General features: G+C 33.0%; 2 protein-coding genes across 2 annotated transcripts; both read right to left on the bottom strand.

Annotated features, from left to right (window-relative positions):
- Positions 1-3,792: 3,792 nt before the first annotated feature.
- LOC131928067 (circumsporozoite protein-like) lies at positions 3,793-15,593 on the bottom strand. Its single transcript, XM_059283978.1, has 10 exons — positions 15,461-15,593; positions 15,238-15,323; positions 14,322-14,355; positions 14,024-14,098; positions 10,990-11,037; positions 10,141-10,188; positions 8,869-8,922; positions 5,265-5,318; positions 4,502-4,612; positions 3,793-4,043 (listed from the first exon to the last, which is right to left on the bottom strand). Exons 2-10 carry the CDS (start codon positions 15,294-15,296, stop codon positions 3,963-3,965), a joined length of 564 nt encoding a protein of 187 aa, XP_059139961.1. The 5' UTR covers positions 15,297-15,323; positions 15,461-15,593; the 3' UTR covers positions 3,793-3,962.
- A 2,852-nt stretch (positions 15,594-18,445) lies between these two features.
- On the bottom strand, positions 18,446-23,141 carry LOC131928066 (uncharacterized). The gene is made up of 8 exons (XM_059283977.1): positions 23,115-23,141; positions 22,827-22,922; positions 22,581-22,670; positions 20,766-20,855; positions 20,293-20,382; positions 19,837-19,917; positions 19,445-19,534; positions 18,446-18,674 (listed from the first exon to the last, which is right to left on the bottom strand). The coding sequence occupies exons 1-8, from the start codon at positions 23,139-23,141 to the stop codon at positions 18,609-18,611; spliced, it is 630 nt and encodes a 209-aa protein (XP_059139960.1). The 3' UTR covers positions 18,446-18,608.
- Positions 23,142-26,509: the final 3,368 nt, after the last annotated feature.

Raw genomic sequence — 26,509 nt, 5'->3', positions numbered from 1 at the left:
ACCAATTTTTGACCTTCAAATATCCACTGTATCCCCACACCGCGTGATAGCTACACGCCTACCCACCCCTAACCTGTCGGTACTAAACATCCAAACAAACATAAACACCGACTTGAACATACCAAACTTTCACTCTCCCGATAAATCGCTCACACAGCAATCTGTTTGTCAACACCCCCCCCCCTCCAAACATACACACAATATAAATAGTAACACATCAGCAGTTAGATCACACAGCACAGATTTTGACGCTTGGCTTGCCTTAAACACACACAGACACTCTCTCCATGTCTCGTCAGACACTCTAGCACCCCCCCTCTGCCCACATCACCCTCAGATATGATAACCCCACATCCCTTTTAACTGTTCCAACGACCCCACCATTCCCCCCCTCCAAAAAAAAAAAAAAAAAACATCAGTTTCGAATATTTATTCATTTACTTATTTATCTATTTTTTTAAATTCAATATTGTACAAATGTAAACGAAATCTGTTTAAAACAACAAATGTGTGTGTGTGTGCGTGTGCGTGTGTGTGTGTGTGACTACTCTACTGGTTATTCATTTTTCTTTGGTATTTACTATGTTTATTGTACAGAATGGGATAAAATCCATGTAAACTAGCTTTGTTTTCGACCATTCTTCCATACGTTATACTCTTCCACAACTTTTGTTGGCAAACATTTCACAAACCAGCCTCTTTTCAATTTTTGAACTAACAAGCTTTAAATTCAATGTATCTTTTGTATTCAATTACAAATTTCGCTATTTATTTACTATACTCTGTACACCAATGTAACTATCTTGTAAATATCCACCCAAACGGCGTGGAATGTTACTGTATTTGTTTTAAATTGGAAAATAAAAGTATAAAAAAAATACATATAAACCAATCATGGTAATATACCTTTTTCGTATATCTTTATTTTAATTAGATCTACCTTCATTTTAATTGTTGATCAACAAATCTTTTATTTAGTAATGTTCACCATTTTGTTCATGTAATGATAATTTTTGTAAACGTTTAAGCTATGTGTATATGCTGATGTAATTATTTCTATAAGAAAATAAAAGTATTTAAAAAAAGCAAATTTCAAAGTTCCCTCTAGTTAGGTATGACTTCAAAAAATTCAAAATGTACAAATATTGTCACAATAACAATCCGACTGTTCCAGGCGTAAATTACTATTTTATGCATCTCCTTGTATACTTTCAGCAGGAAGGGCAAAAATCTTGAAAAACGGCAGTCCTAGATTTCTTATTAAAATTGTTGGGTCAAATTATTTAAAATATGTTTGATCATGCATTGACTTTCGTTATGTGTTGTTTTTTTTTTTGCTCCTTGATTATAACTGCTGTGGTAAAAAAATTATGTGTGTATTTATAATAGTTGTGTTTTTTTTTTGGCACACACTGTTGTAGTTGTAGCCTACTTGTGGTACAAAAACATAGAGAATGCAAAACAACAGATTCTATTCACCATTCACAAGCGGTGATTTAGCATAGTTTTATATAAGTTTTCTAAAATAGTTTTACCCACATGTAGATGCTGTAATTTGAAGCCTATGTCTATATATACTAGATGTATTTCTGTATTTGTAGTTCAACAATTCAATGCATTGTGTATTATTGATTTAAAATTTAAGTTCAAAGATTCTAATACATAATAAAGCGTCTGTATTTATATGGGTTATCATTTGAGACAATACTATCAAAGACCAAAATATGAAGTATAATTAACTTATTGTGACATTGATGTAGGTATGATAATATCCTTCTATCAATAGCACAGTTAGTATGATAATATCCTTCTATCAATAACATATTAAGTATGATAACATCTTTCTATCAATAACATAATACGTACGAATTACATAATACGCAGAGGCGTAGCGAGGGGGGGGGGGGGGGGGCGGGGGGAGCGGACCGCACCGGGTGACACCATTTAGTGGGGTGACACCAAGGCAAAAAATAGCAAAATATAAAGAGAAAAACTTGAGGGGGGGGGCGGTGCAAATCAAAAGTTCGTAGGGGGGGGGGAGGTGCAAATCGAAAGTTTCAAAGTTTGTCCCCGGGAAGGGTCGCTACGCCTCTAGGGGGTGACACCATTAAGTGCCGCCCCGGGTGACACCCGACCTCACTACGCCACTGATAATAGGTATGATAATATTCTTACGTGGGGACGATAAAAACAGCAGAACTGTTATGCCAGTTAGCAAAAGTCTAGTTGTATTCATCTTCGTTATGTAGTCGTATTCTCACACACTAAAGGATGTAGAGATAATTCTGGGAAGGAAATAAACATAAAGCTATTTCCAATGATTAATCAGTGGGATTCCAAAATTTTTGTGAAACATGACAAAGACTTCAACGTTGTAGTAAATAAAACTTACCAGAGCCGCAGCGAGATCTGGAGTTGCCCAAACTATTACATGTAGGTTTATATAGAAGATATCCAAATAAAAATATTTGAGGAATTAAAGGCTTATCCTAACGTATTAGCTTACAAAATCTAAATCCAAGTACACATGAGAGGATTTGGTGCCTTACTAAGCTTGCCAAGACAGCTATTAATTTTTTAACTTGAGTTTTGGTGTTTTTTTTAGATCAACAACGATGTATTAAAACGGATTTGGTTGTATGCTTAGTTAGACGCCTTCATATCTAAGGCATTCTTTATCTATTGATATGGTAGCGTGAGCAAGTAGAATATGGCATCTGCTTGTTCACGGTGATCTAATACATTATAATTCACGCTTGATTTAAAATATTATCATGCCTGATTGATGTTCAATTTTATTTTGCTTGCGTGGTAAAAAAAATATTCATACGGCTTAACCTAATTTTTTTAATGGAAAGCTAAGGTGATATTGATTTGAACTAAGTGTACGCAACTGTAAAAAGCCAGTGGTGAATTGACTTTATAAGGATTAATGATTAAGGGGAAAGATTATTTCATGGTAGCGCATAAGGCGCCTTACATGAAAGCATTGAGTTTGTTTCCCAGTTATCTGACAGGTGAGGCTCCATAGTACTCTGGTTAGTAAACTCTCCTCATAAAGTAAATCGTGTTTTAATTAAATTAGCATATCCCATTTTAACCTATGCTGTGTTTATTTAATTTATATAATAATATAACTTACTCCAATGTTTAAAAGCATAGATTAATTTAAACATTGCAAGCAGAGTTTCTTCCATTCTAATAACCTAGAACATCTCCTTTTGTCGTTTGAGTGATCGTTACTGCTTGGGTTACTTCCCTTTAGTTGTTATATAAAAAACAAAGAAAAACAACTCATCGGATTGTGTGAGCTATCCTTATTGTCTGTTACTTCCCTTTGTTTGTGGAGTTTGTGGCGTTGAATTATCAAGTGCAAGTAGAACAACAAGTCTAAATGATGGAGTGATGTTTTACGACCTGGATTATATGCCTATTGTTGATGAGTTATTCAACATCAGTAACAGAACATCAGCTAACCTAATTATTCATGTGATCTTTACTGATTAGGTTGTTTCCCTTTGGCTGTGATTATTAAGAAACAGTAACTACATAAAATCTTGTTATTAAAACGTTTTTTATGATTTTTCTTTTTTACTAGGCATACTTTAAAATGTTTAATATAATAGAGTTATATGATTACAAACTTTACCCACTTGCCAACTTTGAAACGAATCTGTCAGTTACAAGTAACCTAAATTTCGCTCCAGCGTTTCGATTTATGACGACAGATAAACAGACTCTCAACAGATTGACGACAGAGGAAGCAAGTTTTAAAAAAGCTTGTAAAAATAATTAAAATCTTGCATCGTAAATTTATTCCTAAAACATTGAGTCAGTAAAGAGCAAATTGTCGTTAACTGATGACATTTTTCTACAAATTGTTTGCTAAATAAAATTTCTTTTAAACGTTTGTGAATTGATGGTAGATTAGTGCTGAGGGCTGCTCCTAGAGTTACTTTCGATTACTTCCCTTGAGCAGATAAGTTATCGTCGTTTGATGCAGTTTCTCTATGGCTGCGGTACACTCGACAGCATAGGTTTGGCTGGCAGTAGAACAATAGTCAACTTATAATACAAATTATATATATATATATATATATATATATATATATATATATATATATATATATATATATATATATATATATATATATACATATGCTGATGTACATACGACAATAGTGAACTTTTTAGAAATATATATATATATATATATATATATATATATATATATATATATATATATATATATATATATATATATAATATGCTAGGCCTTGCAACTAAATTTATATATAAATAGTAATAAGATTTATTCTCAGTTTTAATTTTAATAGTCTATCGGTGAATTCTGCTTGAAACACCAATATCACAAACAAAAGTTTGCAATCGACAATGTCGAAGAATGCAGGTTTGGTTATTTACTCATGCATTCTACTTTGTCCTCAAATTTTACATTTTACTGTAACAAGAAAATAGCAAGTGTAAGATAAATGTTTACGTTTATTGCTGGAATATTCACAGGCTCCGGATCTCTGGGGCTGATGACGAACGGCACTGGGAAATCTGACTCGGTGGTGTAGGGGTAGATCCCTGGGCCAAATATGCCGGGCTGGGGAGAGGTTCGAGTGAGAAAGCTTATTAATACAATATAAGTTGGTTGTAATTTTAACATTTCTGAATTTTATTTCTGTTTCGTAAATTCTAAATTCGTAATGAAATTGTAATAGTTCTACAATATTTAATCAAATTGAAGTTATAAATGGATAAATTATAATATGTTATATGTAGAGTCTGGAATCCGGGTAAATATAGAGTATATTTATAGAACTTTTATTGAATACATGTAGTTAGCGTTCATGTATGAGACATGAGTACAATATAGTTATTATTTACTTCGTTTAGCCTCTTGTACAATGAATACACTTTTTAAGATAATCAGTATTGATGTAGGCAAACGTAAAATGTCTCGTTGAAATGTATTTTCTCTAAAAGAAATCTTACATTTTACACCAAAAAAGGAAAAAAAGAAAAACGAAAATGCAAAAAAACGTCAGACCATTTAATTAATCGTTTCTACTTTGAGACATTGGTGTTTTAGAAAAAGATAAAGTCAACAGTGAAGAAGAAAACCAATTGAATTGGAAATAAAGCCCGTTCACTTTTTTTTCTAAAAGCTGATAAACTTCCCAAAAACAGAACGCAACTACAGTAATTGTATGATTGTCCATATTATATTGTATACTGTACTATAGTTTACTTACCGGATCCGCTATTGGCTCCGCTGGTACTGTAGCATAATCAGGTTCAATTTGACCCTGGTAATAAAATAACGATGAATAAATACAAGTAACATGTACATTTACAATCAACAAAATAGTGTGTTGTGTAGTTATTTATTGGTGATCGTTATCATGGTGTTATTATATAAGGTAAATAGACGATGATTTGTTTTCAATTTTAGTTTCTATTGCACTACACAAAAGCAGGAATTATAAATAATCTTACCTAATAAATACTACACAAATACTGATAGGCTACAGACGTTCGTAAACAAATGCTTACGACATATACTTAAAATAAGAAGGCCAGACAAAATATCAAACAAAGACCTGTGGCAAATTGATGATGGTGAATAAATACTATGTTGGTTTTCTTCATTCATAAGTTTGCAAGACTTCAGCAAATACATAAACTTCTACAGAAGTAAGCCACTATGTCTGTCTTCCTGACTATGATGTCTGTCAATGGGTTGAGGTTAAATCATAATTCTTAATGTTGATCCACATTCTATGCAGTGATTTCTATTTTATTTTTAATTGTAATATTGGAAGTGATGTCCTCTAACAGAATTAACTATTACGTGTCAACATGGTGTGCGTCCGATGACTCCAATTTCAGCCTGCTTTTCTATGTGCAAACTACAAACTACAAGGAAGCAGTTGTTTGATTTTGGAATTGTCTCTCCTAGACGGGTTGCTAGAGGCGTAGCGAAGGGGAGGGGGGGGGGGGGAGCGGAACGCACTGGGTGACACCATTTAGGGGTGTGACACCATTTAGGGGGGTGACACCATTTAGGGGTGGGGTGACACCAAGGAAAAAAATAGCAAAATAAATAGAGAAAAATGATAATTCTACTTAATTAAGTGATTAATTTGAGGGTTAAATAGTCTTTTAAGAGGTGCAAATCGAAAGTTTGAGGGGGGGATGCAAATCGCCTATGGGGGGTGACACCATTAAGTGCCGCACAGGGAGACACCCGACCTCGCTACGCCACTGCGGGTTGCTGTCACCAGCTGTCGAGCCTCGTCTGCCCGGTGGTCAGTGTTCCTTCCAGACTTTTTTCTCGGGGGGGGGGGGGGGGACTTGATATTTTCGGGGGGGGGGGGGGGGGGCGAACAAAAATTTCTAGGGGGGACACACACTGGTAAAAGTATATGTTTTCTATATAAATTCCATTTCGTTCGGGGGAGGTTGACTACTGGAAGAGATGCCTGGAAGAAACTGCCGGTGGTTTGAACTCGTTACTTTTTGATTTAGCAACCAACAGCTTTACCGACCCGACTTCTCCTGCCCCTTCCACCATTTCTGTTGATTGTTTTCAGGGATGTTTTTATTTCTGAGTCAATAACTTATTCTAAATAGTTGGCAGATAAGTGTCGTTTTGAGCTATTGATAACGTTTCAAAGAGTATAAATGTATTAAAATCAGCAGCATTGAAACTTAAATTTCATCAAAATGGAAATATTTTAATGAATATTATCATTCTATTTACAAAGTCTATACATATTAAAATATTGAAAATAAAATAGGTATAAAGACTACTATAACAATATATTTTTAAATGCACTATTAGAACATATGCATACATGATACGTAGTCTTTAAATATTATTGGTAGTAAAATATCACGGGTCACAAAGATTTTTTTTTTAATTTCAGGGGCGGTAAGCGATTTAGTTTTTACACTTGATTCTTACGTCTATTAATTTTAATGTATTTCCGTTAAATTAATACAATCTTGAAATTATATTGTGTGTTTATTTTTATCTGTTTAACTGCTAGATGCATATTTGTTATAATTGAAATTCTTGAATTTTATTACACATTTTATGTATTGCAGGCCTTCTACTAAAAACTATAATGCAATCATTTCTCGTTTATTTATGATGTTCTTTCACAATCAAATAAGCGTTAATTGAGAATTTCGTGTCTGCATTAACATTTCAGCTTGCAGCATTTAAATTATCTGTGTTGTATTTTTTTCGTTATTTGATATATTTTTTCAATGTGGGAAAAAGTTGTATTCACTTAGTACAAATAAGATAAACGTAAATTATATGTTGAATTTTGTTTTATGAAAATAAAATTATTTTTAAAAAAAAGCATTTAAATTATTCTCACAAGCCGGTGATGAATACTGTAATACTAAAGCGAACACGCACAACTGACGCTGTAAATTACATGTCTGAGGCAAAAAAAAATTTTTTTTTGAAACAACTAGTACATGTCCGCACTATTACAACTCTTACATTACTCTATGGTTGTCAACTGCTTTGTATTTTCCGATAAAATCTGACTTAAAAACCCCTGCCCCCACAACCCACCACACCTGCCCCCACAACCCACCACACCTGTCCCCACGAACCCACCACACCTGCCCCCACGAACCCACCACACCTGCCCCCACAACCCCATGACCCCACCACACTACGTCTTGCATAGCATCGATCATTTCTCTATTTTAATTTTAAATATTTTTTTTGCCAGTTCTTAATGTTTAATCGTCATCTTTATTTTTTTTTCATTAAGACACGTGTATAATTTCGGTCATATTCTGAATCCAATAGGGCTGGTAAGTAGGTCACCAACCAGTTCTACGGCTCAATTAAACCTGCATGAGCCATAGAACTGGTTGATGACCTACTTACCAGCCCTATTGTATAGTAGGATGACAATTGATTTACAATTTTGTTGTCAACAGCTCACGACAAGCTGTACATTAGCATGCCTGCACCGACCTAACTCAACAAAATAGGTGGATTAACCCAGTGGATCAAACCAGTGGATCAACCCAGTGGATTAACCCAGTGGATCAACCCAGTGGATTAACCCAGTGTATCAACTCAGCGGATTAACCCAGTGGGTGAACCCAGTGGGTGAACCCAGTGGGTGAACCAAGCGGAGCAACCTAGTGGATCAACCCAGTGGATCAACCCAGTGGATCAACCCAGTGTATCAACCCAGTGTATCAACCCAGTGTATCAACCCAGTGTATCAACCCAGTGGATCAACCCAGTGGATCAACCCAGTGGATCAACCCAGTGGATCAACCTAGTGGATCAAACCAGTGGATCAACCCAGTGGATCAACGCAGTGGATCAACGCAGTGGATCAACCCAGTGGATCAAGCCAGTGGATCAACGCAGTGAATCAACGCAGTGGAGCAATCCAGTGGATCAACGCAGTGGATCAACGCAGTGGATCAACCCAGTGGATTAACTCAGTGGATCAACCCAGTGGATCAACTCAGAGAGTCCAGCTCTTTGACGTCTCAAGGTAATTGGTGGGGTTTTTTCATTGTTACAGTAGATTATGCAGTAGATTATGCAGTAGATTTATGTTATTTCTATGACCTTGGTAAACGAAGATACATTGAAATCAGCTCTTTACCAAGACATACTTACTTTCTCTAACTCGAGCCAGGTACTCGTCAGAGCTGGGTCGGCTCAGAAGCGTCTTAATAATACAGTCGGGGATTTGAAATCGAGACGTTTGCGTTAGCAGTCGTGCACTCTACCGTCCTACCACGCTGTCCGTTATATAGGGTCCAGTTGCAAAAAAATCTAAATGTATATTATGTACTTACTGGGTCTGATTCTGGTTCATCTGGTATAGCGACGTAGTCAGGCTCATTCGGATACTGGTGATGAAATTATATTAGAAAATTAATGTGGGCAGAAGCGTTGTTTTATCTAGTATTGTAACATTCTTAAAACGTATAATCCTTGTTAAAAGTTGTCATTGGTGGTATATTTTTAAATAAATATGTTTTTGATAACTTTCATTTTTAGAAATGCCTTAAAATGTTTATTTTCTTGTAAAGTTAATATGGCTGGTATACTTTCAAATATATACGTTTTTGATAACTTTCATTTTTAGAAATGCCTTTCCCGCCAACTAGTAAACTAGTAAAAAGTGACAATGGCTTTTTAGACCTAACGATTCATTGGGCAGATGAAGTAGACTTCATATGTTTCTTGACCATATGCAAGAAATAGTGTGGTCAGTACTATGCCCAACCGGAGTGGTCTAACGGTAGAGAGCTCAACTGCTAACCCGAAAGTCTCGAGGTCGAATCCGAGTTCAAGTCAGTAGACCGTCCCTAGCCCACCCAACTCTGATGGGTACCTAGAGAAAATAATGGAAAGTACAGGCGAACAAGTGAACTCTACTTCACTTGCCCCATAGACCGTCAGGTTTGAAAGGGAAACTTTACATTACAGGCGGCTGGGCATAGTGCTGACCACATTATCCCTTCATATGCCGAGGTCACAGAAACAAGTGAACTCTACTTAAGGGAACTTTACTATGCCCAGCCGCCCTTACTTTCCATAACTTGAGTCAGGTACTCATCAGAGCTGGGTGGACTCAGGTACGGTCCACTGATTCGAACCCGGATTCGAACTCGATGGCATATTTACATTAGGTTGTCGGTAAAAGCCAGATGGAAACAAATGGGTCATAAGTTGATCTAAACTTCAGCAAGAATTGTGCGTGAATGTTCGTTTTGTTGTGGCCTGAGTTTCTTTCATGCATCTAGTTGGACACGTCCACAATCAACCTCTCTCCACCCCCCATCCTTTCCCAAACGAAATAGAATTTATATAAGTAATGTATATTTTTACCAGTGTCTGTCTTCATCTTGCAAAAATTAATCCGACACTCATACTACCACCCCCCCCCCGTGAAAAGGTATAAAAGAAACACTGTGGACATGCTATGGTGGTCCCTTTCCCGCTTCTACCCCCTACACCCCTTGAGATGTCTGAAAGAAACATTGACAATCTGTCACATTTGAAAGAATTTTGCTGTATCGTTTAGAGGAAAAGGTAGTTGTTGGTTGCGTGTGAGTACTTACAGGATACGTCATAATCGGGTCTTCTTGTTCTGGCTCATTCGGTGGAGGCTATCGGTCAGACAAATGTCGGTAAAACAGTTGTGATTATAAGTGTGATTTATATTGTTCGCTGTCGTCTTTTCAAAATATATAATCAAGTCTTTGGAAGATATATAATAAAATCTTTACAAGATACATAATAGTCTCTTCAAGATATATAATAGTCATTTTAAGATATATAATAAAGTCTTTTCAAGATATGTAATAAAGTATTTCCAAGATATATAATAGTCTTTTCAAGTTAAACAATAAAGTCTTTCAAGATATATAATAAAGTCTTTTTAAGATATATAATAGTCTTTTCAACATATATTATAGTCTTTTCAGGATATATAATAGTCTTTTCAAGATATATAATAAAGTCTTTTCAAGATATATAATAAAGTCTTTTCAAGATATAAGTTTTTTCAAGATATATAATAAAGTCTTTCCAAGATATAAAGTCTTTTCGAGATAAATAATCAAGGTGCTGTTATATTTAATCTATATTACTGTGAAATTGTTTTATAACATTAGACATTAATTGTTGATCATTTTCTTTGAATGTTTTTTACGTGGATAATTCGACACATTTTTACAACGTATGATTGTAATAATGATTTTTTTACGTTATTATAAATCATTTAAAGCTCAGATATTACATCTTAAATTAGTAATTCTAACAAAGATAACTTATAAAATGTAATATACTTTTATTATTTACCATACAATAGTCGAACCCTTTAAGGGGTTAAGTAAGTTTTAACAATCTCAGCGTTGAATATAAATCTAGCGACGTGACTGGATCTACAGAAAAAATAAATTACTCACCGTTTCCTCCTCTGGTGGAGGCGCCCATTCAGCTTGATTTGGCGGACCCTGTCAAAATGATTTTAATTATAGCGCGTGAGTATATTTGGACGTGGTTGATTTTTACATTGTTCGTCTTATTAAAATAAGTTCTATAGACCTACTACACATTCATCATTCATCTTTAGCCTTATACATGCATATATATATATATATATATATATATATATATATATATATATATATATATATATATATATATATATATAATTATGACTAATTTGAAATTCGCTTTTAAAACTGTTATTAATTTCTAAAAATATACATACTAATATAGATTAACTAATAAAAACAAAATATTCGAGGTATACACAAAATTAACATAAATATTGCGATTGTAGAATTCTTAAACCAACGGGCAAAACGGCTAGTAAAAACCGAACTCGCATTGATAAAATATCGGGATTTGTACACATCAAAGAAAACTATCGCTTAAAATAAACCAGCCATGGAGCAACAGATTTGCTAATCCGGGTTGAAAAATTGATCTTGCCAACATTACTGTTAAGTATCAATCTTTTTTACATAAACAGAATTTTCGATTTTATCAACGCATCTCTCTATACGTATTTTAAGAGGTTCAATGTCGGCTTTTTCTTTTTATCGCAGTGTTCTGCAGCTCATCGAAATCCTGCTTAGTCTACACCAGTATATCACCATACCTATAATTCTTATTCATTTTGTATAACTAAATGGCATAGTTGGTTATAGATATGTTACTTGCTATACCAAAGTTTTGTTTTCTTTAGATTTTTTTTTTCTTTAAAAGACGTGTTTTTCGTTTTAGAGCCACCGATTTCCGTGTATACACTGCTTACAAATCATACACACGCACACACATCCATACACAGACATATATATATATATATATATATATATATATATATAAATTATATATATATATATATATATATATATACACATGTGTGTGTGTGTGTATGGCTCCATAGTATAATATACAATCGGATGATTTCGCATTGGAAATCCATACGCAGAGCTTGGGCCGGAATGTTGAGAAGAGCCAGACCTTTGCAATCTACACAGCTGAAGTTAAGAAAGAGATAACTAGAGCGAGAGAGAGAGAGAGTGAAGTTTTTCGAGTTGCGCACCAGATTGTAGCATGACTGAATGGTATCTCGATCATCATTAAACACTAGAAGGTCACCATAGGCTTGTAAAGACAAATTCTTACCGTTTGTAAAGACAAATTTTTACCCTATGTAAAGACAAATTCTTACCGTTTGTAAAGACAAATTCTTACCCTTTGTAAAGACAAATTCTTACCCTTTGTAAAGACAAATTCTTACCCTTTGTAAAGACAAATTCTTACCCTTTGTAAAGACAAATTCTTACCATTTGTAAAGACAAATTCTTACCCTTTGTAAAGACAAATTGTTACCCTTTGTAAAGACAAATTCTTACCCTTTGTAAAGACAAATTCTTACCCTTTGTAAAGACAAATTCTTACCCTTTGTAAAGACAAATTCTTACCCTTTGTAAAGACAAATTCTTACCCTTTGTCAGGACAAATTCTTACCCTATGTAAAGACAAATTCTTACCGTTTGTAAAGACAAATTCTTACACTTTGTAAAGACAAATTCTTACCCTTTGTAAAGACAAATTCTTACCCTTTGTAAAGACAAATTCTTACCCTTTGTAAAGACAAATTCTTACCCTTTGTAAAGACAAATTCTTACCCTTTGTAAAGACAAATTGTTACCCTTTGTAAAGACAAATTCTTACCCTTTGTAAAGACAAATTCTTACCCTTTGTAAAGACAAATTCTTACCCTTTGTAAAGACAAATTCTTACCTTTTGTAAAGACAAATTCTTACCCTTTGTAAAGACAAATTCTTACCCTTTGTAAAGACAAATTCTTACCCTTTGTAAAGACAAATTCTTACCCTTTGTAAAGACAAATTCTTACCCTTTGTAAAGACAAATTCTTACCCTTTGTCAGGACAAATTCTTACCCTATGTAAAGACAAATTCTTACCGTTTGTAAAGACAAATTCTTACCCTTTGTAAAGACAAATTCTTACCCTTTGTAAAGACAAATTCTTACCCTTTGTAAAGACAAATTCTTACCCTTTGTAAAGACAAATTCTTACCCTTTGTAAAGACAAATTCTTACCCTTTGTAAAGACAAATTCTTACCCTTTGTAAAGACAAATTCTTACCTTTTGTAAAGACAAATTCTTACCCTTTGTAAAGACAAATTCTTACCCTTTGTCAGGACAAATTCTTACCCTTTGTAAAGGAAAATTCTTACCCTTTGTAAAGACAAGTTCTTACCCTTTGTCAGGACAAATTCTTACCTTTTGTAAAGACAAATTCTTACCCTTTGTAAAGACAAATTCTTACCCTTTGTAAAGACAAATTCTTACCTTTTGTAAAGACAAATTCTTACCCTTTGTCAGGACAAATTCTTACCCTTTGTAAAGACAAATTCTTACCGTTTGTAAAGACAAATTGTTACCATTTGTAAAGACAAATTCTTACCGTTTGTATCCTTTGTAAAGACAAATTCTTACCGTTTGTAAAGACAAATTCTTACCCTTTGTAAAGACAAATTCTTACCCTTTGTAAAGACAAATTCTTACCCTTTGTAAAGACAAATTCTTACCTTTTGTAAAGACAAATTCTTACCCTTTATAAAGACAAATTCTTACCCTTTGTAAAGACAAATTCTTACCTTTTGTAAAGACAAATTCGTACCCTTTGTAAAGACAAATTCTTACCTCTTGTAAAGACAAATTCTTACCCTTTGAAAAGACAAATTCTTACCCTTCGTAAAGACAAATTCTTACCGTTTGTAAAGACAAATTCTTACCATTTGTAAAGACAAATTCTTACCCTTTGAAAAGACAAATTCTTACCCTTCGTAAAGACAAATTCTTACCGTTTGTAAAGACAAATTCTTACCGTTTGTAAAGACAAATTCTTACCCTTTGTAAAGACAAATTCTTACCCTTTGTAAAGACAAATTCTTACCCTTTCGTACGGTCCGTCCATAAATCTAAGCTGCATCGGGCCATTGTTTCCTCTATATTCTTCATCTCCATCACCCTGGCGTTAAATACATGTTTAGGTTAATATTTTTTACTTTAGTTTTACGGAGTTTACAACACTAAATAGGATTTAATTTATACAGTATATGATCTTGTTAGGAATTATTGACATATTAATTTAAATAATATTTTACTGTTTAGCAAATCGTCCTTTATGAAGAAGAATCAAACCATACTGACAGTGTTGATGAGTATTGATGATACGGAAGAAATGTACTCACTATTCTAGAAAGCGATCCTGGTTCTTGGGCCTGTAGAAAAAAAAAGTGTATATAATAACATCTATAATGTAAGCCGCTATGTAGTGTGTCAGTCCGTTATTTGTATAGCAACTTTGTCTCCGTTTTTAAAGCTGTACATTATTTTTTTTTCTCTAAATAATCGGGTTCAGAACTACTGTTCTAAGGCTATCCAGGGAGAGATATAAAATAGTGGGATGATAGCAGGAAAATCAGAGAAGTTGATTTTGATTTGTATGGCACTCCCTTCTTTCTGCTCGCGAGCGGGCAACTACACGCTATATTTATTCAATTATTTTTAACATTTTTGATGACTATTTGTGAAAAGTCTGCGATTTACTGATGCCACGATAAATGAACCGCAAAGTAGCAAGAGATGACAGTGCTAACAAAAAATCATTGAATATGTACAACTTGAGAATCCAGCCTACGTTTTTGAAAATCAACACTGTAACCGGTGTTTGAATTGCGCGCTTAACAGTTTTTAATTAACTAAATAAATAAAAACAGTTACTAGCAGGTCTACTACAATTTACAGTATAGTATAAAATATTTGAATAATTATAATACTGACCTCTGATTTCCGTTACGTGGCGTAGTAGAAATAAAATCAATCAATGAATTAAAATAAATTTAACTTTAATAATGGAGCAATAAATACAAGTTTATCTAATAATATTTGTTTTTATATTTGTTTGTTATTTGATATATCTTTAGATGGAGGAAAAATTTGTATTCCTTTCGTACAAATAAGTTAAATGTACAATTTGGGGACAGTTCGTTTTATTTAAACCACCAAACGAAACTACGATTTTAAGACACAAATCAGACGTTTAATAATTAAATTTGAACTTAATAGATCCAATTCAATCATATCAAAGTAACAATTGACTTACGTGATGCAGAGAGAGCCAGAAATACTGCGATTCCTGCGAGTAGATATCGACCTGCAGCCATAACTCCTCACTGACTAGACTTTTATAGCTGGTTGAAGTAAAGAAAATGTTAGTTGTTTCCCCTTATTAAAGATTTTTTTAAAAGTATTTATTGTCTCCCTTGATAATACACTTTATATTAATAATCATTTGAAGGCACTATCTAGAATTTTGCTAGAAACTTACCTGAAGATATAGACAAAACTAGAATAGCCTTAAAAGTAATGTGGAGGTTTATATAGAAGATAAAATATTAAGAAATCTTCACGTAGTATGGGATAATCCTAAATCTAGCGGAACGAAACGAAACATTTTTCCAGATGAGTGGTTACCGTAGTTTGCAAAATACGTCAAGACTTCGATCAAGCATAAGAACTTCGATTGATGGCTTAATCTGCGGATCAGATCAACTTATCGGTAACATAAATCTTGTGATAGTTTTAAATCTGGTTGTTGGTTTAGATGGGAATCTTCTCTTTGATCTATTTTTGGGAATTGGTGACGCTTGAGGTTTTTTACGTTGTCGTATTGAATTGGTAGGTTTAAACCTATGTTATGTATTGTATCAATAATGAAGTAATGCTGCTTCAATGAGTTTTTTTAAAGGACGCAGTATTAATATTTATCATAATGGATGGAATCAGTTTGTCTTGCATACGCCTTAGTTAGATTTGTATAGCTTGAATCTTTTGTTAGAGCACTTGGGTTTGTTTTGATTTTGTTGTTTGGTTATTATTAAGGTTTATTCGCGTGATCAAAAGAGACAAAAAAAAATATCAGAAGAGTTCACTATTGTTGGTGGAGGGTACAGTCCACTATTGGTGATGTAAGGGTAATATCCACCATTGGTGGTGGAAGGGTACGATCCACTATTGGTGGTGGAAGGGTACGATCCACTATTGGTGGTGGAAGACTACGATCCACTATTGGTGTTGGAAGGGTACGATCCCATGCTGTTGTTAACCAGAAAAAAAGCATTTGGTTATCAGGCTAAAAACGCTTATATCTCCAAGCACCCATCTCAGATTAACTAAAAATTTTGAGAAAATGAAAGACAGCTCAACTTGGAGCTAATCCCAAAAGCGTCAGAAAAACAAATAAAAAATAGTTTAGTAGCTTTAATCTCCATCCGAAACCGATACCTTTAACTATTAGTTTTTTCTACTCGTATACCTATTAACCTATGATGGTAATTAGAACAGGTGAAGTAGAGTTCACCTATTTCATTTACTTCAACATTAAGAGTGCTAGAGTAGTCAGTTCTCAGCCCAGCTTCTTTACTTTCCTCAACGTCAGTCAGGTACCCATCAGAGCTGAGTGGACTCTGGGACGCCCTACGGACTCGAGTCAGGCATTGCAACTTGAGACTTTTGATTAGAGTTCTTCTCTTATTTAAGTTATGAAACTTTGGGATTTGTACCCTAATGTATGTGACAGTAAATCGCAGGACATGTACTTTAGTTAGCGTGTCAGCTTATACTTCCCTATCTAGTTTTAATGTCCCTGCTTTCGTTTTTGTGACGTTTTTACTAGTAGTAATTTTATATATCTAATCGTAAAATTGTATTGATATTTCGCACGAATGTTGCAAAACTGGAAATAAATCTTATGAATAAATTTTATTTTTAAGTTATAAAGGAATGAACTGCTTTAAGATTTGATAAAAAATATTCAGAGTTACTTTGACCAGAAAATGTATCAGATCCAAATAAAATAAGGATTTCTTCGAAAACCTTTATATCTCAATTCTTTACCCTATTTGTGAATAGGATAAAGATTTCTTTTTTCTCATTAAACAACTTCCGTGTCAAATTGCTACGAAATATTTTAATTATTTTTTTCTATTTTATTTATGTAAATAAAATAGATGTCTGTGGAATGAGTTTGTTTGTATAAGCTTTTATTAGCTTAACATTGTCTGTCTGTCCTTCTGTCTTTCAGTTTGTGGCGAATCCTGTCATTTATTCCCAACTCTCATTTAATGCAGCCATTTTGTTAATTTTCCAGATACATTCTTATCCGACGACAACGCACAAATATCTAATATGAATCAAATAAAATATCGTAAGTACTCTTTTTTGTAATATTTAAATTTTTCCTGTTTTTAGAATTATTAAAAAGCTGAAATTAAAACAAATTTAAAAACCAATAAAAAATCTTTTAAATATTGACAATGTTTCAAAAGCAACTAACTTATTTACTTTAGAAAATATTTTACTTTAGAAAAAAAAATTATACAATTTCTTACAGGTTTAAACGACTAAAGCTTTTACTAAGTTTTTTTTTTTTGGATTGCTCACGCAATTTAAAACTTGATTAATATTATGATTTTTTTTTAAAGTTTGTTATATTTTAAGTCTAGTTTCTTAATATATGTATGTTCTTGTGTCATATGTTAGATGCAACGCAGCATCAGTCGTGAATTTTATGTTGACCAGCAAATACAAGCTATCTCAGAAACGGAAGTAAATATAATATGTAAAATTATTGTAAGTTTTCTGGTGTTCTTTTTTAATAATGTACAGCTTCGTTGTAAAACCACACAACGATACTTCATAAATATAATGTTGGCTTGTTATTCAAAACATTAGCATTGGATTAGGGTTAGTTTCTGTGAATTGGGTTTCTGAACAGCGAGGTCGAATGGTAGAGTGTTTGACTGGTAGGTCGAAGATCTAGAGTTCGGACCTCGATTAGGACTTGTGAGTATATGAATTACCCGAGTAAAGGCGACTAGGTATAATACTTCTAACACTATTCTTTTATACAAACATCTGAACTCTACTTTATCTTCCCGATGGGTCGCTGGGTGATCAGGGAAGTTCCACTGATCTGAATCCGGTTTCGAACTCGAGACTCTGGAGTAAGCAGTTTCGTTCTCTACCGCTAGGTCACGCTGTCCCATTCTTTTGTTTTTAAATCATTTAAAGTATTCATAATTTTAACTGTAAGAAGCAATATAAAACAAATCATTTTTATAGATTTCTTTACGTTTATTTTCCCTAATAAACTAAATAAAATTGTAACTGACACGCAAGAAAAAAGCAACATGAACTTTTCCAAAATAAGCTAAATATAAATAATTAAATAGTCTTCAAATGGAGAAACGATCAACTCAATAAAATAATTATATGTTTTTATGTATGGTAAATTTTAAAATACAATTTTCGAATGAGTTGTTTAACTTGTAAGCAATATAAATAAAACTTGCGTGCCAAAAAAAATATTTAATAGACTAAAATTAAAAGTTAAGTTTCTTGTAGCCATGATCCTTGAGACAGGCAAGTTTCCGTCATGTTTTATTGCACGTTTCCGTCTGTTGTGTTCTTGTCTTTCATTTCCTGTCCTTGAGAGGAAGGTTAAGGCCATGGCTGCGGTACACACGGCAACATTGGTCGGGCTAGAACGACAACCGAAATAGTGCTTTAATATAGATAGAATATAAATACTTTGAAATAGACATAAGATATAGAGTTAGAAATTATGCATAGGTTTTTAAATGGCATATTATTAGCTTAAATATATAGATATTATATATATATATATATATATATATATATATATATATATATATATATATATATATATATATATATATATATATATATATATATATATATATATATATATATATATATACTATTTATAAACATATATATATATATAGTATGTGTGTACATATATATATATATATATATATATATATATATATATATATATATATATATATATATATGTAAATATATATACATATATATATATATAATTCTCTTTCGCTCGCTCTTTCTCTCTCTCACTCACATAATTTATTCTAATATTTCTATATATGCTGAATGAATATAAAAAAATGAACTCAAAGATATTAGTAAAAATTTCATTTGGCGGGAGACATTATAATCATAAGATCTCTGTAAGCCAAAAAATGTCATGTGTTGACTATATTGTTTTTTCCAGTTAATACAGTGGTTCTTAAACTTCGTCCGATCGAACCCCAGTGGTTCGGTGGGTCTGTCCCTGAAGTTCGCTGAGGTCAAGACACACCGAACTCAATATTTAATTTTCATATTAAGAAGGGTTCGGTGAATGCACATATGTAGCTTGTGGGGTTGGGTACCCCTAAAAATGTTAAGAACCACTGAGTTAGGAGAAGGTTGCCGAAGAAGCGCTTACCTTAACTATCTTGAAGAGTTTCTCTTTAGGAAGCGTGTCGCTAATCAGTGAGAGAACTGGAACTTCCGTAGCGACATTTGTCAAGGCATCCTGTGAGAAATGTCATTTGAAATGTGTTATATAGCAGGGATTGTTTGAAATGTGTTGTTTTTTAAATACATACAACTAGATTTAGATTGTACTTTAAGTTTGTTTTATTTTGTTGAGTTCGTGAAAAAAACTCAGGTCACTGAAACGGATGAACTCTACTTCATCTTAGGCACGAACGGGAAAAGTCGATGAGGTTCGTGTAAATAATATTCATGCTTACACATATATTTCTTTCACATACATGTTCATGATCGTGGTAATGTTTATAGAAATAGGTGACATAGGTAGGTTTATTTTCTTACCTTGATTGATGGGATGACTCTAGGAATGGAGCTTACGACATAGGAACCAGGTATATTGTCTACAACATCAGATACTGCTTGCTGAAAACGGCGGTGGAAATTTTTTTTTAAATATGTTTAAAACGTTGGTTTTTTTTTAATATGTTACTTTTGGTTTTTTTTATAATATACATCTAAATCATTGATTCAATTAATTTTAAAAGTATTTTGGAAGTAGTGGTTTTTATGTATTTAACTGCATTTCGTGATTATTTCAAGAAAAAACAAAATTATGCTAGACAGAGTTAGTCAGACAAAATATATCTGATGCATCTCAGAAATTTCTTTGAGAGGTATGTGTCTCGTCACTATTCGAGATCTATTTCACGTTTATGTTAATATTAAATTATACGAAGGCTTCTCCCATTTCTTTACCATTTCGGCATTATAGTAAATTCATCAGAAAGAATAGCTGACCTGTAATGCTGGGACTAGGCTTGGAAGGGGTGGGTTCGAATCCAGGAGAGAGGGGGTTTGTAGATTTTCTGCCACATTAGATACGACGTTCTGGTGGTGAGAAAACAATAAACAATTTAAAAATCTGACATATTTGTTTATGTTAAAAGGAAAATCTGGCATATTTGTACCAGTTGAAAGCAAAATCTGGCATATTTGTACCAGTTGAAAACAAAATCTGGCATATTTTACCAGTCAAAAGCAAAATCTGTCATATTAGTAACATACACTTATGACATTATGAAACTCCAAGTTTGTAACTGAATGCATCTAGAACACGATTGAACTTTACACACATATTTTTAAAAGAAACTTTTTTTTCAATGTAATATAGCCTAATTTAAATACATGTGTATAGGCTTACCACTAAAAATTAATTTTATTATTTACGTTTTTTTTTCTTTATATTTAGTTTTTTTAAAGGAATCACTTACCTGAATTGCTGGGATGACGTTTGGTAAAGATGGATTTGAACCTACGTTCGAAGGGGGAAGAACATTTTCAACCACACCAGATACTGCATCCTATAAAGCAGTGTGTAAATGAAACAATTTTAAATTTGTTTGGATGTCATGATTTATACAACTACTGCTGCTTTCAGTTCCTAATACCATAGTAAGAACAAAATTGAATTAAATTTAAATATTTTCAAAACTTACAGAAAATATATTCTTGAGTGTTATTTGTGTAAATAATAAACATTCATCTTTAAGTTATTGTGAGCCGGTGTGGTCTAGTAGTACAGCATTTGACTGCGAATCCGAAAGTCTAGAGTTCATTACGTCCTCGAGTCCGTATGATGTCTCTGAGTTCACCCAGCTCTGATGGGTACCTGACTCACGTTAGGAACTAAAAGGCGGCTGGGCATAGTGCTAACCACACTATCCCTTAATATGCCAAATTCGCTGAATCAAGTGAACTCTACTTCACATGCACCATGAACCAAAATGTCCTAAAGCGTATCTATAATTTATTAATACACACCATAAATATCGGGATTTTAACGTTTATGTACATTTAGTCACTAGAAAAAATATAACAAACTTCTTCTTCTTCTTCGTTCTTAATTTTTTAGTGTTGGAGGGGATCGAGCCATATCTGCCGGAGGGTTTGAACTCGAGACTTTTTCGAATTTATCTACCATTAGGTTTTGCCGACTCGACCACGCCTCCATCACAATTAAGGATACGTGTCAACTGGTTATGCGCCATTGAGGCCATTGACTCCGATTTCAGCCTGCTTTTCTTTTTTTGGATTTGCTTCCATAGAACAAACTACAAGGCAGCAGTTGTTTAATTTTGGAGTTGTCTCTCCTAGAAGAGTGGCTGTCCCCAGCTAACGAGCCTCATCTGCCCGAGGGTTCAAACTCGAGAATATTCGGTTTAGCAACCATGAGCTTTACCGACTCGGCCACGCCGACCCCAATATATCAAACAAAATATATAAACAAATATTTCCGATAAAATATCCCTCACCTCTTCATGTTCATGTTCATGTTCATGTTCATGTTCATGTTCATGTTCATGTTCATGTTCATGTTCATGTTCATGTTCATGTTCATGTTCATGTTCATGTTCATGTTCATGTTCATGTTCATGTTCATGTTCATGTTCATGTTCATGTTCATGTTCATGTTCATGTTCATGTTCATGTTCATGTTCATGTTCATGTTCATGTTCATGTTCATGTTCATGTTCATGTTCATGCTCATGTTCATGTTCATGTTCATGTTCATGTTTATGTTTATGTTTATTTTGATGAACACATTGTGTTTGTATTCGTGTCTGTGTTCAAGTTAATCGTACACATATTTTTATACACCTACGACATGTTTATAAATCATATAATTGCATGCCATTTGAAATTTGTGTTTACATTGTAAAAAAAGTATTTTGTTCTTCTATGTAGCGGCGTGGCATAGCAGTAAGACTGCAAACCGAAAGTCTCGAGTTCGAATCTGAGATCAAATCATTACAATGTCCCTGAGTACGCCCAGCTCTTATGAGAAGATTAAGACAGCAGGGCATATTGTTGTCCAAGCTTACCCTTCATATACCGCGATCCACTGAAACAGATGAACTCTACTTCATCTGCCCCATGTGTCTTGGGGCACGAACCGGAAAAGATGATGATGATATTGTAATTCAGGCTTATTAAATACATATCTTATATTTCTAAATATAACATTAAAATGAGTCCAATCCCACTGGGTTTTATTTATTTTAACTTTATCATAAAGAAATACTTACACTAATCGTTGGGATGATGTTTTGTGTGGAGGGACTTGACCCTACGACAGAGGTGGTTGGCAGAAGTCCAGTCAGGCCACTAACTGCTTGCTGTGAGGGTGGAGGAACAGATTACTTAATTAAGCAAGGAAAAATTACTTAATTAAGCTAAGTTTATATATTATACAAGTAATTGGGTCTCTATCGTTGAAATCAGTACTTAACTGGATTTTAAAATAATTTTTTTTATAGAAAAGAATTCATTACCTGCACTGTTTGGGTGATGTTCGGCGCGGTGGGATTCGAACTCAGGAGAGTTGGTGTATTTAGGCTTACACTGCCTGTGATACCTAGTGCATCAGACTGCGTGGCAGAGGGGAGGGGAGAGAGGCAAAAAATATATTAAAATCTGGGATTTTTTTCAAAATATTTTTTTTTGTAAATATAGGATATGCATGATTGAGTGGTAGGGCTTTCGCATGCTAACATAAAAGTCTAGAGTTCGGATCCCGGAAGACGTTTCGTTCACCCAGCACTAAAGGGTACATAGCTAACGGTCAGGAAACTAAGGCGGCTGATCATAGCGCTAACAACACTAGTTTGCCGAGTTTGTTGAAACAGATGAACTCTACTTCATCTGCGTTACATGTGTCTAACGGGAACAAACGTTGATGATTTTCAAAACAAAGATTGTGTAAAAAAAACAAAATCTTAAAATCTGGGATAAAAAGTTGTGATGTTTTAAAAATTATCATTTCTGGTGGAAAAAAAAAGAGAGATTGTGTGATAAAATCAGCATTGATTTTGTTATAGTTTTGCTATTCATAGATCGTTGTTAATGTACCTTTAATTTACAGAGGAGAGGAGAATAAGGCAATTGTATATGTATATGTATATCTATCTATCTAGCTCTCTGTCTCTCTGTCTCTCTCTCTTTATATATATATATATATATATATATATATATATATATATATATATATATATATATATATATATATATATATATATATATATATATATATATATATTCGCCTATTAAAAAAAAATTCAATAACACTGACCTCTATAACCCGTCCAATGCAAGTTGTTGAAAAATAAAAACAAGTACATTACAATAGCAAAAATGTGTTATGACTAACTGTATTCAATAAACAACGGATATACATTTTATTTTTCTATGTAGTTGTTTAGAAAAATAAAATAAACAAAACCAGTTTATTAGAAAGCTTAGCTGAGATTTTTTTTGATAATATAAGAAACATTCAAATAAAGAGGTGTTTTGATGTATCTCATTCGCTATTTAACAATTTTTCAAATAAGAGATTTTGATGTTTAGATATAGCTCATTCGATATTTAACAATCTTTCAAATAAGAGGTATTTTGATATAGCTCATTCGTTATTTAACAGACTTTAAAAAAGGGGAGAGTGATATAGTTAATTCATTATTTAACAATTGTTTAAATAAAAAGGTGGTTTGATATAGCTCATTCGATATTTAACAATCTTTCAAATAAAGAGTTGTGAGATCACCATGAGACAAAGGTGACTTGACTTTACACCAATAAGTCAGTAATTGACCGTATGTTGTACTCCTTTAATAATTATGTTTTCAAATTAATAAATGCGATACAATTTCGGTGATTTTAATTCATGTTACTTATATAAAATTAAGATGAAAACGCAATTTACTTTTAAACTACTTTCTACTGGGCGAAATTTCAAAAATTGTTTAATTATAATTTTAAACACGGCACATAATGTTTGTTTTCTAATTTATATAAATCGCTCCCTAATTAAAAATGATTACCCTGTACTGATTGTAACATTAGACATAGCATTAAGTTTAATCAGAGAGCCATTATAAAATGGTTATTTATACTGCTTCGTATTTCTACGATAGTAAAATAAGAACATTATAAAAGCTTAAAATTAATAACATTATTCGAAAATTTAAAAAGCCGCATTTTTTTCTTTTTAACACCACAATTTCGCAGGTATTGACATCAACATGATGTCTCTAGTCTCAGGTTGTTGATTTGCAACTCAGAGAAGTAGTAAATAGATATTTAACGTACATATAAGTGTGCTAAATATCTTACGTGACGAAGCCAGAAGAACTGCGATGACAGCGAGTAGAATTTGGACTGCAGACATCTTCTTTGCTTGGTTTGTAGATCTAATGCTAGATGTTGGAGTAGGCCTACATAATTAGAAGGACATAATACGTTAATTATTTTGTTGAAATTAATACACTAGATATTGTAATACTAGAATAAGAAACAATAATACGTTGATTATATAAGTACGATAGATATTAGAGTATCAGAATAAAAAGGTAATGATACTTTAATTATTTTATTGAAATAAGTACGCTATATACTGAAATATCAGAATTAGAAAGTAATGATACGTTAATTATTTTGTTCAATATTTATTGTAGTATCAGAATAAGAAAGAAATATTACGTCACGTATTATGTTGCAATCAGTGCGCTAAATATTGTAGCTCAGAATAAGAAGGAATTAATACGTCAATTATTTTGTTCAAACATATACGCTATATATTGTAGCAGAGAATAAGAAGGAATTGATACGTTAATTATTTTGTTTAAATATTTTATATACATTTGTGGAATAACGCACCCTTTCTGGCAATGTAGAGAAAAAAAATCTTACCTGGAGATGAAGACAAAACTGAAGGTACCTCTGACAGCGATCAGTTGGTTTATATAGAAAGTAAGACGGATTATTAAACCTACAATTGTTATAAGCTAATCCTAATCCTGTCTGACAAAATTTGAAAAAGTTTCCACTTGAGGGATTATCGCTACTTTCATTACCAGTGATGATTTGGATTAAGCGTTAATCTTGATTAGCTCGCCCGTGCCTTATGTAGGTTAAAAAGTATTTGATTGTACGCATGGGTGGACAAATTCTCGATTAAGTCCAGCGTGGTCTTGTCATAGATGGCATGACGTCGGATGACGAGGGTATGTAGATTATCAAGCTTAGATTAAGGTCTTTTGGATCAAGGTAAAGGTCGATTCAGTTCTTTGTAATATGGTATACATTAGTTGTTTAGAAAAAAATATTTTTAAAATTCGCATTTCGAGTTCACTAGCTATCGGTACCCGTTACACGTGATAGGTCTATATATTTTTAATGTTATACATTTTTTAGAAGAATATTTTATAAAATAGTTATTGGTCAAAACGCAAAGTGCTTTATTACATGTGTAATATATTATATTATTGACAAAGCAAAGAAATAACTAAATAGCTAAAAGTCCGACACATTTAAAATAACATAGGCTACTAATCCCTATTAGAAAAATTAAAACCAATTTATATATATAACTAGTCAACACAACACCATATTAAATGCACACATTTATTAAAAGTCTCAAAGATTCCGTTAAAAGCCCGGCTTTTCAATGGTATTTATGTTGTTTTTTAAAGTAGTTTGTATTAGTTTTGGCCGAGGAAATTGTATAAATTTCATAAATTACGTCTCGATAAGTAAATCTATAGATCTAAATCAAATTTTAATGAAATATTTTATTTCTTCTTATTCTAAAATCGGAAGATGACGCCATTGGTTTTGTGTACTTTCCGTACTTCAAACATATGACATGTGACGTCATCGATTTCGGTGTTCTTGTCCCAACTATAAACACTTTTCCTGTTGCATAATTAAAACTGTTTTTCTACATTCGAATATTCCTTTATTTTTTTATTTTTCTTCTTTAAATAAATTTTTTTTTATACATTTAAAACATCTACCATATTGTTTTCAGCAAAAGTCCGTATCAAGTTCTAAATATATCGCTGAAGATTCTGATGTTATATCCTGCGAAAATATTTTGCGGACAGAGAGAGAGAGAAGTGCGCACATGGTCGTTTATATATTAGGACTAGGCATACTGCCTAGCTTCGCTTAGGTTTTC

The sequence above is a fragment of the Physella acuta genome, unplaced genomic scaffold, assembly GCF_028476545.2.
Source record: "Physella acuta isolate Inbredline_101_S28 unplaced genomic scaffold, ASM2847654v3 ptg001459l, whole genome shotgun sequence".
NCBI classification, from domain to species: domain Eukaryota; kingdom Metazoa; phylum Mollusca; class Gastropoda; family Physidae; genus Physella; species Physella acuta.
This window is presented reverse-complemented; position numbering and strand designations above follow the sequence as displayed.

Excerpts from the sequence above, each read along its gene's own strand:
- LOC131928067 (XM_059283978.1), bottom strand. The coding sequence starts at position 15,296 with ATGGCTGCAGGTCGATATCTACTCGCAGGAATCGCAGTATTTCTGGCT. Across the intron at positions 14,356-15,237 it reads TTTCTGGCTCTCTCTGCATC|ACAGGCCCAAGAACCAGGAT; the intron begins ACGTAAGTCAAT and ends CTTTTTTTTTCT. Across the intron at positions 8,923-10,140 it reads ACCCGATTATGACGTATCCT|TATCCGAATGAGCCTGACTA; the intron begins GTAAGTACTCAC and ends TTTCATCACCAG.
- LOC131928066 (XM_059283977.1), bottom strand. The coding sequence starts at position 23,141 with ATGATCAGCCGCCTTAGTTTCCTGACC. Across the intron at positions 22,671-22,826 it reads ACATCACCCAAACAGTGCAG|CAAGCAGTTAGTGGCCTGAC; the intron begins GTAATGAATTCT and ends CCACCCTCACAG. Across the intron at positions 20,856-22,580 it reads ACATCATCCCAACGATTAGT|GATGCAGTATCTGGTGTGGT; the intron begins GTAAGTATTTCT and ends ACTGCTTTATAG.